The sequence below is a fragment of the Saimiri boliviensis genome, chromosome 12, assembly GCF_048565385.1.
Source record: "Saimiri boliviensis isolate mSaiBol1 chromosome 12, mSaiBol1.pri, whole genome shotgun sequence".
Classification (NCBI taxonomy): Eukaryota; Metazoa; Chordata; class Mammalia; order Primates; family Cebidae; genus Saimiri; species Saimiri boliviensis.
In genome coordinates this window covers 84,018,503-84,031,619 of record NC_133460.1, presented here as the reverse complement: position 1 = coordinate 84,031,619, position 13,117 = coordinate 84,018,503, and the positions used below count along the sequence as shown (strand labels likewise).

The window sequence follows — 13,117 nt, the reverse complement described above, 5'->3', positions numbered from 1 at the left end:
AAATATTTGAAAGAGGTAGTTGTTATTCCTTGTTTATACTTTTCCATGTGAACTGCCTCTCCCCCACCATTTTTGTTTCTGCACAGGATGTGGTTTCCAGATCTTTCCCTGTCTGGCTCGAGCCCCGGGAGTCCTTCCGAGGGCACTCTCTGCAAATGTGTGGTGGGCTGCTGGAAGTAAATGAGTGAATGTGATTAGATGTCCTCCCACCCATCTCTTCACAGCCTTTTGAACAAATCAGTCCTTGTTCTTCCAATGTAAATATCCTTGTCATTAATAAGGGAAGGCAGCCAATATGGAAGTTGAATGATTCTACCTTCTGTTAATCTGCCATTCTCTCCAGACACTTTAAACCACTCATTCTCCATGGGACAATACTGCCTCCATAGGGACAAAAATTGGTTTTTTGGGGGCAAAAGAAGCCTGAAATACTAAAATGTTTATAGCCTTCCAAAGTGCAACCCTACCTGATAATCTTATTTCTCAGTATTTATCTTGTTAGGGAAAATTAAAATTTTCTCTTTAGGGGAGTGCCAAAACCATTAAAGATAAACAGATCTCTGAACCTAAGTGACAGTACCAAAGTGCTAAAATGTTTTTAGCACTTGAAAAAAGCCCATCTCAATGGGAATCTGGCCTTCTTAGTTCTATTCTGACTTGGTCAGTGTGGCCCCACTGCGTTCACTTGAGAAAGTGTTCTGTGTGAGTTTGGTAAGCTAGCAGGACTCCTCAGGGTCTCTAACATGTCAGTGAACTTCAGAGGTGGGATTGTTTCACAAATTTTGCCCAGTCACGAGCAGGGCACTTGGACCTCCAGGCTCTGCCAGTTCCCAGGTATGTGACCTTGAGCAAGTCACCCCACCTCACAGACAGTAACCCCTCCACAGGGTGTGAGAAAGAAATGAGCTAATGGGTACTTAGCACAATACTTGGAACATAAAGCCCTTGGCAAAAAAGTTGTTTCCATCGTGTATTATTACCGTTAGTGAAATGAATAGCCTCTACTGAGGTTCCTAAGAACCTTAAGAGGTCCTGGCATAGGCCTCTAATCCTGTGTGCTTTGAGAAATTAGTAGTAGGTGTCAGATTTCGGCCTTCCTTCCACATAGGCATCAAACACCCAAACACATCTTCCCACCTGCCTGGCTGTTCCCTTCCTCCAGCATCGGCTTAAAATTGACGAACAGCCCTGGCCCATTCTTGTGTTCCATTCCCTAGCCTTTGGTTGCAAACCGTGAGTCATGCCACTGTACTTCTTTCCGAAGGGTCTGCAGAAGTGAGCTAGTGTAACCAGCATATTTTATCAAGGACTTGTCTGGGTTTAGCCTTCAAGACCTTGAATTTGGATGGCACCCAGCACAGCCCCTCACCCATCACATGGCTTCAACAAATGCCAGCCCTCCTCACTGTCATCTTAGTGCTCCTTGTCTTTATGCACACTGGCTTCTCATTTGGCTTTTACTTCTCATTTCTGTCATTTACTCTTGCAAAATCTTACCATCTGGCCTCCCAGAGTATGTGCCAAGGCTTCCCTGTGATCTCACTGCAGCCTCACACCTGGCCTGGAGCGGCATGCCTCTTCAGGCAGGTGGGCCACAGGTGAGATCATTACACGTGGGCATCACTCTACCTGCATCTCAAATGAAGCCACTTCAGAAGATTCCAGAGGCAAAGAAAACAGCCACATTCCAGGAAAGGCATTTTCATTTTATTTAAAAATTATTTACAATTTATTGAGCCTTCATAAATGCTTTATCTTAAATTTTTTTTTAACTTTTTTAACCTGAAGAAAGTCTTTGTGGGTGAGGGTGTAGAGGGAGGGGAGTGGTGACAGGCTTCTTAGGGATTTTGCAAAGGGATGGGTGTAATGCAACAGCAGTGGCTTGAGCCTAGTGGCCTCAGGGGTGATGAAGACCAGCTGGGCAGGCACCCCTGGGGCCAGTGGCCAGCTGGGCAGGAAGCCTGCATGATGATAGTTCTTGCTCAGAACTCACCATTTATTGGTTTGGGTCTAGGTACCCAACACTGAGGGCTGACACTTCCCTATTCCTACCAGGCAAGAGCAGGTGTTGGGACTGGATGGCTGTGAAGTTATCTATGAGAAGACATGCACTGCTGCAGCCTCAGGCTGGACCGGGCAAGGAGTGTGCTGAAGTCAATAATCACTGCTGAAAAGGCATCTCTAGCTCCAAAGTCTTTACTTACGCATGCTGTGGCCCTCCTGTCTGCAACACCTGCTCTGGGTTGTTGGGGAATAGGAGACAAAAGTTTATGTGGGGGGTGGGGGTGTAGGTTGTACAATACTCTAGGGTGTGCCAAGAATTTCTGAGGACTTCCACTTCTTGGTGGGTGCCAGCCTTCCCCACCAATTGATGGACACTTGAGACCATTTAAAATTAAAAACCCATCTCAAACTGCCCAGTATCCACTTCACTCTGCATTGCAGAAACCCTGGGCTGAAAGTTCCACTATTTAAAATAGTGGGGTTTTTTTTGTTTTTTGTTTTTTTCAAACTTTGTAGGTCTGAGACCTTTGAGAACCTTATGAAAGCTTTAATGCTCTGGAAAAAACATACAAGAATACACATATTAAATTCTGATAATTTTAGGGGTTTCGTAGACCCTCTGAAGTCCAACTATGGACGCCCTGGGGTGATGGACCCCAAGTTAAGAACCCCTGAGTTAAAGGTTCCTGTGGGTAAGCATTTTCTTTTGAGATGCAGATAACCCAGAGGAATGATCAATCTCCCTGCTCCCTGTGAATGATTGAATGCATGTGGGGAGGTAGGAGTGAGGGTTTTGGAGGAAGGGGAGGGAAGCTGGATGGTATACCACAAGGAAAGGTTTGGGAATGGTTTGGAGATTCTGTAGACAGCTCAACAAGTACCTGACTGAGCATCTAAAGGGTAGGAGATAGATCAGAAAGGGAGAGAAGTGTTCTGAAGACAAACTTCACTAATTCCAAGTTTTCCCTAAGGCTGGCTGTGTGTGTGTGTGTGTGTGTGTGTGTGTGTGTGTGTTTTGTTTTTTTTAAAATCTCGCTCTGTTGCCCAGGATGAAGTGCAGTGGTGTATTCTCAGCTCACTGCAACCTCTGCCTCCCAGGTTGAAGCAATTCTCCTGCCTCAGCCTCCTGAGTAGCTGGGACTATAGGAATGTGCCACCACGCCTTGCTAGTATTTTTTAGTAGAAGTGGGGTTTCATCACTTTACCCAGCCTGGTCTTGAACTCCTGACCTCAAGTGATCCACCTGCCTCAGCGTTCCAAAGAGTTGGGATTACAGGCGTGAGCCACTGCACCGGGCCTTGTGGTTGCTTTTCAGAGCTATTTTATTCTTGGTAGCGGGTATGTGCATTCACTCTGCCATCTGGTGGTAATGCTTGGGATTGCATCTGCCCCAACTTCCAGGAGAAAAACCAGTAAGTTCTTGGAATAATGTACACTCAGCTGATCTACTAGGGTGTAGTAAGGGGTGGGAGGGGGACAAATGCATGAAAAAGAAGAATGATTCTTCAACATTCCTGTGTAACTCCCTGAAGTCCCATGAAATAATGTATCTTTCTTGGCTGAGCTGGGCACTCTTCGGTTTGTCATGGCTAAACTTGCTTTCAGCACTTACAATTTTTCCATGTAAGTTTTGTTTTTTGCTTTGATTTGCACTTAAGACCTGAAGTTCCATCTCTGGCTCCCAATTGGGCCTCTCTGCTCCCTGTTTCTTCTCTTCCAGAGCAGATTTATTGATGAATTGATGACTGCTGATTGGGAACCAAAACAGATGTGTCCCTGGGAAAAACAGTGAATTGAGGTTCCATCTCACATTCTTTCCATTCCAGCTGAGACACACTTCCCCAGGCTGTTGGAACCCTTATCTAACAGGAAACCAGTCACTAACAGCTTTCTGTGCTGTAATGTCAATCACACGCCAACATGGCTGAGTCCCACTACCTTAAAGCTCTGGGGAGATTCTTGGTCCATCCCCTGAACTAATCTTCAGACCTCCTACTCCAGCCTCCCATGTGCCTGTCTGCCAATGGTACCTTCTGAGCCAAACTGAGCATGAACTATGTTAGAAAGTTAACATTTTGTTCTGGAGGAAAGAATGGCGAGTTCCAAGACAATAGGTCTCCTATGGCATCGGGGGATCCCAAAGAACAAAGAACATCAGGGGTCCCAGAGTGGCATTGTCAGCTTGCAGTCAGACATCTCTTCTCCAGTCTCAGACTATGCTGTGGAAAAGACCACTTCTAGCATGATCTATTAGAGGCACCTCTTTCTGCTATGGCCATGTCAAGGCTCTGAGTCAAACTGGAGGCAACGAGGGAAAATCTGCCAAACTGGCAGCTAGGGGCGAAGAGACGGAAGGGAAGGCAGAATGTTCTGTCACCTGTGGGAGGCCTTGGGGGAGGCAGATGATGAGAGGGTAGGTTCTCCCCCAAAGCTCTGGAATTTCATACACCCAGTGAATGCTGACTTTGCCCTGTCATGTGATCAGAGGTGTTAAATTGGAGTTTTCCTCAGAGATTTTCTCTCCTTCTGGTGATCTCTTCCTTTTTCGGCCACCTGAAAAAAAAAAAACAGATTGCAAGTATCAGCCTGTAACACTGGAGGAGTATTCATAATCGCTTGGCAGTCTGAGTTCTTTTCAAAACAGAGGCAGAAATGGGGACAGAGCCCTTGACTAGAACTTGGCTTGGCTAGAACTAACCTGTACTGTATGCTGGTGCTGATACTGGCATATTTACATCTTGAAAGATTAGGCCACACTTTCCACATAAGATGCCATCTCTGAAAAGTCACAAACCCAGTTTGGTGCCTGGAATTGAGACTTCCAGAGGAGACTGAGGAAAGCCCATATAACACCTCAGGCTCATGTCTCCAGCACCCCTGGGGGGCCAGACACCCTCAGAGAGGACCAATCTCATAGACTTTGATGTCCCATGAGCCAGGGTTGGTGGCTGTAGCTGGGAGCCATTTCCAGGGACCTGCAGTCTCTAGCTCTGAAGCAACCTCCCTACGGCATTGGGGCAGGCGGGTATAATTACATAGTTGTCCTCAAGGATGAGAGCGCAATCTGTTCCCAGGTCTGTTTTTAGGAAGGAATGCCTTCACCTTGTTCTCTCCACCATGGACTTCCATCTGTGAAGGAGATTGTTCTCTTCCTATTGAGTCTCCTGGCCACCAATTCTTTAAAGGACTAGATAGTTAATATTAGAGGCGTGAGGGCCATATGGTCTCTGTCACAATTACTCAACTCTGCCATTGTTGTCATAGATAACAAATGTATCTGCCTATGATCCAATAAGCTCTTACTTACAAAAACAAGTGGAGGAGGGAGTTCAGAATTGACCTGTGGGCACGGTGTGCAGACTCATATCCTAGAGGACAAACAACTGAATGGGACAGACCCCCAAACTGGTACAATGCTGACCCAACCCCTTTTGTGGATTTCCATGATTGTACCTCATTAGGGTTTCTAAGAGGAGTCCCTTGCTCCTCCCCCAGGAAGAAGATGCTAACATGCTTTTCCTACTAACTGTCGGCAGGGTAGCTTTCATCTGGGTGAAGAACTAGCTACTCACTCAAGGTTCTCAGCAGCTTCTTGCCCACGTTTTCCTCAAAATCGCTACTGCAGGGACTGGTCTCTGTATCCAGGTTGATGTTACAACATTCACTGTCTGATGCTGAGAAAGGAAAGAAGAGGGAACTCAAACTGTCTCAACCTACATGCTCAGGGATTAAGACAGGGTGATTCTGGGTGACATCCCTCAGCAGGTGAAGTTTAAGACATAAGCCAAGGCTAGGGGCATGTAACAAGGGAGGGATGCCCAGGAAAGTGCTGCATCTCATTAGTTAGCAAGAGGCATTTTACCACCACAAAAGAAACAAAAAGATGGAGAACAGGAGCAGGAATTCAACAATCCATGCAAAGTCAGAAATCATTCCTTCTCCTCAAACACTGTTTGGCGAGAGAGAGGGGTTAGAGAACAATATGTTCTTCACTCAGTCTATTTGCCAGACTAAAAGCACACATGAGGCCGGGTGGAGGTCTCCTTGGTTTATCTGCACAACCCTGGAAAGCCACAGGATTCAACAACAATGCCCTGTCTTCTCCCACAGGACTCAATGGGAATTCAAAAAGTTACAGAATCTGAGAGCCCAGAATGGGGCCAAGCCTTACCACCAATGGAAGTAAAAACCTAAACAGAAGGCAGAGGGGTGTGTTGGAAACCGCACTGCACTAAAGCCATGGTATAAGGCTGAGCCTGCTTCTGAAGCATTTGTTGGACTTGAGCAAGTTATTTCGCTTCTCTAGACCTCCAGGGTCCTCATATGTCACAGGGCGAGGGTGGACTGGATGATCTCCAAGTCTACTCCATCGCCTTCATTCTTACTCCTTTGTTACATTTTCTTGCTACATGCTTTAGCTATTAGATTTGGTGTTAGGGGCAGAAAAACAACATCAGTTCTAAATTCAGGTCCTGGAACAGTGACTACGTATGTCCCAGATTTTCTGGGTCAGCCATAAGTTCAAACATATTGTCTTGCTGATTTAAAAAATCTTGGAGCACTTTTTCAGGTCACTGCTCTGGACTTGAGGGGTCTTATACTATGGATTGGGGTAGGTCTGAAAGGTTGGGTAGGGGAACTGCTGGTCTGGGTACAGGCGTAGGGGGCTGCTGAAAATTTGAGGAAGTACATCTTAGGCAAACACAGAAGCATCTTAGGACTGCTGGGACTCTGGGAGCTCAGAGCAACACCACTGTCAAGGCAGAAGTGTTCAGTGTCTCAGATGGAGGTGATGTGATCTGAAATCTCAGGAAAAGTCCTATAGACCACACCTTTGGTCAAAGCCACAGCTAGTTAGAATGATGGCTGACTTCAGTTTCCTGATCTATAAGGTAGGCCTAACAATAGCTACCTAACATTTACAGAGGATGGTACTGAACACTGTGATATACCTTTTATGTATATTATCTCATTTATACTCAAAGCTACTTTATGAGATTGCTGTTATAATTTATATCTATTAACATAAGGATACTTATCTATTTAGATAAAGAAACTGAGTCTTAGGTTCAATAACTTGCCTAAAATTGCATAGCTCCCAACTGAAGGAGCCAGGTTCTGAATCCAGGCAGAAATCCAACTCCTAATACTGCCCTACACAGTTTTCCTAGGAGAATGAATCAGACTGGGCCTGATGAATGGTGTAGGTGCTCAGTAAATGTTTCCCTTCCCTGGCTGTGTAAGGAGGGTGGAGGTTTAATGCAGGGTCTGGAGTCCCAGGGCTCCCCTCAGTCAGCTTTCCCTGGGTCATCCCAATGCCCAAAGGCAATGATCCCCCTTGCTCCACTGGGCCCAGTTGGCCTCCCTGACCTGCTCTTGTGGGAACAGCTGCAGTAGATAGCGTGAGCTGCTGTGTGCTGTGCTCTCCGAAGTCAGTCATTTCTTCCTGGGTGAAGGCCAGCTCCTCCATCCTCAGGTACACCACCTCGCTGGGGCTTCTCAGCCCGTCTGAGTGGCTGCCTGGGGAGGACGGTGAGTGTATCACCTCTCCGATTTGAAGAAGACCCAGGGCTCAAGGGGTGTGAGCCCTGGGTAGGGCTGGAAGAGGAAGGTCCTCACCCTGCACCAGCCCGGCCTGCCCATCCCCCCAGCTGACTTACACAGCAGGCTGTTCCTGTTGTTCAGGAGCATGGTGACAGGGTCATCCTTAGGGGTCTGGGGTGTGCCCCGGGTTGTGGGGGCCTTGGTGGAGTCCCCATCAGTGAAGGCCTCCATGTCGGGGGACTGAGGTGAGCTGTCCATGTGGCAGGCGGTGAGTGCGTTCTGATACTGCTGCCGTGTGATCTGCAAGGAAGAGGCAGGAGCTTAGGAGCAGTTAGTCAGAGCCCTCCAGTATGCAGCCAGTCTTCTAGGCTCCGGGGCAGCCTTGCTCTGGTGCTTGGAACCCTTGGCCTCTGAGGCCTGAGATCCACAAACAGGGGCCTTACTCACACTGTAGCAGTCCAGCAGGGACAGCGAGGGGACCCTTTGCTGGTCTGCCACCCAAATACCCACTGTTCATTTTTATGGCACCCAGAAGAGCCAAACCTTCCAAAACCCTGGAGAGGATGGAGAGCATCTTCAGTGAGCAGGGTGGTTGCCCAGCAAGAAGTTTAAAACACACATTTATACTATTGCTAAAGGCCCTAAGGGTGCATCGGGGGTGACTTGATGAGAGTAAGGTAGGATTCTGGCAGGGAAGCTCTTGTACCCTAGGTCTTAGTGTCTGGGAGCTGGAGGCTAAGGCCTGAGAGAGCACAGGCATTTCTGACTTGGACTAAGCCCATCCCTGGATGTAGAGTCATGCTCCTATGTTGGCAGGGACCACAGCAGTGAAGTCTCCTAGCTGTCTCTTCAAATCACAGAGTCAGCCTTGTGACTTTCCTGATGGGTCAAACCTCACCCACAAGTGAGGGCATCCGGAAGGTCAGACTGCAGCTAGACCAGACCGGAGTCTTCATGATTCCAGGTGGGAAAAATATGAATCAACTATTTTCCTTCTAAAAGTCAGGAAGTTGTCTCTGTCACCCATGTTCTCTGGGTATACATCACAGACTGGCACTGTGAATCCTTGCCAACAGTGAAAACAGGTTAAGTTGTGTGCCACTCAGTACAGGAATGTGAAACTGCTAATCAGTGACTGGCACTGGAGGAAGAATGGAAATGGCACATGGCATAACCTCCTCCCCAATCACACCATCTCCTAAAGCATTTTCATCCCTCCTTCCCTGCATTAGTGCTAGAGAACAGACAAAACCACAAATTCTGCTCATTTTTCCTTCTCTTTCCTGTAGAGGCAGAATTGGTATTACATGTTGACTCAGAAAAGATGTCTGCTGGAAATAGGAGAGGGGATGGTCAAAGCTTACACAGTGGGATGGAGAGTAGGCTTGAAGTTGGCTTTGTATCTGGCAAGATCTCAACAGAGGCCCTGGGTTAACAACGGACAAGACCCATTATTTTACTAGACATGATCAATAACAAACTTCAGGATATTTGCAAGGAAATTCTAAGCATAACTAATCTAATCACAAAACACCAGTTAAGAATGCATGCCTTTTTGCAGTACGTATGGGACACACACGTGCAGATTCCAGGCTTCTAATCTTACTACTCCCCATTTGAGCGGGCAAATAGTGTTTTCTCTTGATGGTTTAAATCAGTGATTCTCAAACCTCAGCATCAGAATTATCTGAAGGACTTGTTAAAACAAGATTGTTGGGCTTAACTCTGAGTTTCTAATTTGTGAGATCTGGGGTGGAGACTGAGAATTTGCATTTTTAGTAAGTTCCTGGTGCTGCTGCTAGTCTGGAGATCACACTTTGAGAATTGCCAACTTAAGACTTAGTTAAAATTAGACATAGGTACTACTCAGGTGTTGGTTTTTTCCTTCTAAAGGATTTTAAAGGACAAAGCAGTGAAGTGTTAACAACTGGCTTTGATATTTTTCAGGTCAAAATGGTATGTTCTATGCTTGATGGCATGGAACCACAGGTCTCCACTTAGCATTTATCCAAAGTCTTCCATCGATTCAATGATCTTGTTGAGAATACCTGACTTTTGCAGCCCCCTCTGTTAGGAAGTAAGATGTCAGCTTCCAAAATTTCCCCCAAAGATGCGGAAATTTGGCTCTAACAGCAAAGGACAGGAAAATTCCCTAAATGATGCTTGATAAGCCCAGCAAAGCAGTTGATTTTACTCTATTTGGGTTCTTCAGTTTTATTTAAATTTGCCTTCTAGTTTTGTCAAAGGCCAAGTGTCCCTTCACCTAGGAAATATGGCGGGAAACATAGCCTGCTAAGAACTAAGGTTCAAATCCCAATTTTTCTGCTAAGAACTAAGGTTTGAGTCCCAATTTTCAAGCTGGGTGACCTTGGTCTAATACATATACACTTTTAATCAGCCAGTGGGCAAATGAATGCACTGGCCACTTTGTTAACCTCTCCGAGCTTGTAAAGAGGCCCAGAGATAATGAGGTAACACAAGTGAATCCACCATACAAAACTGTTAGAAATGGTTGTTTAAAACATGCCCACATGCATGCCTCACCATTTGACTTTATAATGGGCATGCATTTCAAAGACAACTGTCGAGCTTACCATCTCATTATGTCTAAATTGGCCATGGTGCGCACAGGGTGGAGGTGCGGGAAGGAGCAGTGTCTCCTCCACCCCCAGAGTCAGTGTGAATGGAGGTGCTGTGAAAGCAAGACTAGGTCTTGGAAAAATAAATCCTTAATTAAGAAAATAAAGCAAAAAGGAAAGTAGGGGAAGAAAAGCAATTCCAAGTATGGACAGTGGAGAAGGAAAGGGACAGAGAGTGATGAAATGGAGGAGGAAGAGAGAAGGAAGAGGCTGTGTTTCAGTTGGCTTTGAAATGGATTTGCTGGCCCAGGGTGCCTATGAGTTGGTAGACTGGCTGCATCCCCCAAGCTGAAAGTCTCTTGGGAATGACTACTGTGCCAAATGCTCTATATTATTTAACTAATTTATTTTTGGAAAAGATCTGCCCAGATTTTATCTTCAGTGAGTTGTATTACTCCTTTTGAAAAAAATTTTAATTTAATTTTTTTTTTTTTTTGAGACAGAGTCTCGCTCTGTCTTGCCTCATCTGGAGTACAGTGGCACAACCTCTGCCTCCCGGGTTCAAGCAATTCTCCTTTTTCAGCCTCCTGAGTAGATGGGACTACAGGTGCACACCATGATCCCCAGCTAATTTTTTTGTATTTTTAGTAGTGACAGGGTTTCACCATATTGGTCAGGCTGGTCTTGAACTCTTAAACTCCGGTGATCCACCCTCCTTGGCCTCCCAAAGTGCTGGGATTACAGGTGTGAACTACTGCACTTGAGCTCTTTTTGTTTTTATGAAACAATGATATGCCCCTCTTGTTACCTGGAATCAAGGATCCAGGAACTCTAATCCTCTCTTTAAACATTGTCAGGGGGGAAAGGATGGGAAGCAAGTATTTTTGGTAACAATACTGAGTGAATGGAACACGCTTCCTTGTAAGGTACTGAGTGCCTCATCATTGGAGGCATTCACACAGATGTTAAATCACCACTTGTCAGTGATGCCAAAGAGAAGATTCAGACAGCCACAGCCAGGCTCTGACACTGGTGGGAAGAAGCATGGCAGTGTGTGGCAGTGAGGGTGGGGAGGGGTAGGGATTGGAGAGGGTCCGCACTGTTGGGTTTTTATGTAAAAGGAAAGTTACCATCCAATGGCTAAATCCTCTGTGCATCTCACAGCCTTAACAGCCTTGCTTTCACACATCTCCCTATTAAAAAATTTAAAAAAAAATTTAGAACTCTTGTCATGTCAATGTGTTGCCTCAAAAGAAATTATTGACAAGGTCCCAATATATCCAAGGAAGCAACTCTGCTCTGCTACTCCCAGCAGCATTTCTAGATTCAGGTATCACTTCTTGTCAGTTCCTTCCCTTTGTTCAACAACTTATGACAACTTCTTTTAATCTAGCATAATACTGTTGAAGAGAAATATAATGTGAGTCCCATGGGTAATTCAAAGTTTTCTAGTAGTCACATTTTAACAAGTAAAAACAGGTAAAGTTAATTTTAATAATACATTTCATTTAACCCAATATATCCAAAATAATTTCATATCATCATGTGATCAGTATAAAATGATTAGTGAGGAATTTTATATTCTTTTCTTGTACTGGTCTTGAAATACAATGTGTATTTTGCACCTACAGCACATCAGTTTGAAAGAGTCACACTTCATGCGTTTAATAGCCACATGTACTGAATGGTTGTATTGATCACATGGCTACTGGCTACTGTACTGGATGGTGAAGGTTTAGTGGATCACCTAAACGGCTGTGCCCAGTTTGCATGACCTGACCTTGCAGGGCCAGCAGCATTCCCACTACTCACCAGGACAGAACCAATGGTCCTGCCCAGCTCCTCTCTCTTACCAGTCCCTTGAATGTACCATGTCTACTCTCCTTCCATACCTGTTCAGGGGTATCCCTTTGCATGGCATTGGCTTAACTCTCCTCTTGTTCTTTCCAAATTCCTAAAGGCTCAGTACATTCTCCAGCCAATTAGTGCTTTAAAAAATGCCACATAATTTTGTAAAGAATTAGATAGTACCCTGCATTGGTCACTGTTATTTAACTTAAGCTTCTTCTCTCTAACTAGGTCTTAATCTACTTATAAGGCAGAGGATATATTTTTATTAGATTTGTATTTCTGTATTATAGCTCAGGGTACCCGGAAACATTGTTAATGCTTAACAAATACTTATTCATTAGTTGATTGAGGGAATCAAGCCACTTTTCAACAGGCTCCATGTTTTTGTTTCCTCTTCACTGCAGTAGATATAAGAATTTATGAGCAACAGCTTTAGTTCAAACTGTCTTTTCCTATAGAGTGGCCAGTTTAGAATCCAAGCACCCTCTAAGCTGCAAAGGAAGTGGAGGTCTGTTTATTCTTAAACTAGTGAAAAGCAAGGGTGCCTTTCTGGACATTTTGATTTAGCAGCCAAGGTGTCCAGAAGTTAACCTTTAGGCTAACATGATGTCTCCTGTCATTTTATTTTATTTTAGAGACTGGGTCTCGCTCTGTTGTACAGGCTGGAGTGCAGTGGCATGATCACAGCTCACTGTAACCTTGAACTCCTGGGTTTAAGCAATCTTCCTGCCTCAGCCTCCTGAGTAGCTGGGACTACAAGTGCATGCCACCATGCCTGGCTAATTTAAAAATTTCTTTTTATAGAGATGGGGTCTCACTTTGTTGCCCAGGTTGGTCTCACACTCCTGGCCTCAAGTGATTCTCCTGTCTCAGCCTCCCAAAGTGGTGGGATTACAGGTGTGAGCCACTGCGCCTGGCCTCCTATCATCGTATGAAGTTTTGTTTTCACTTTCAAGGTGTTTATTCATCCCCGAAAACACAATGCTGCAATCTAGGGATTTGACCACCAGCTGGTAAGGAGGATCTTGGTCAAGGTTACACAGTCCATACTGTAAGACATCCGTCAAGTATTTTCAGCTTAACGATGACACAGAACACATTTCAAAAAACCTTCATAAGTCTTTGGTACCTTCATACAA

At 45.3% G+C, this 13,117-nt stretch overlaps 1 protein-coding gene across 7 annotated transcripts in view; it reads right to left on the bottom strand.

The window, feature by feature from the left end:
* Nucleotides 1-1,685: 1,685 nt before the first annotated feature.
* The window catches only part of CNNM1 (cyclin and CBS domain divalent metal cation transport mediator 1), a 67,111-nt gene continuing 55,679 nt past the window's right edge, over nucleotides 1,686-13,117 (bottom strand). For 3 of the 7 annotated variants that reach the window (XM_003922313.4, XM_003922312.4, XM_039464971.2), the window contains 4 exons: nucleotides 7,665-7,848; nucleotides 7,375-7,524; nucleotides 5,577-5,678; nucleotides 1,686-4,557 (listed from right to left, as the gene is read on the bottom strand). In XM_003922313.4, the coding sequence (XP_003922362.1) occupies nucleotides 4,478-4,557; nucleotides 5,577-5,678; nucleotides 7,375-7,524; nucleotides 7,665-7,848 (516 nt within the window). In that variant the 3' untranslated portion in view covers nucleotides 1,686-4,477. Of the gene's footprint in view, nucleotides 4,558-5,576; nucleotides 5,679-7,374; nucleotides 7,525-7,664; nucleotides 7,849-13,117 lie in introns of those variants that run through there. The other 4 variants (XM_010333195.3, XM_010333196.3, XR_005578384.2 and 1 more) reach the window with 3 other exon arrangements.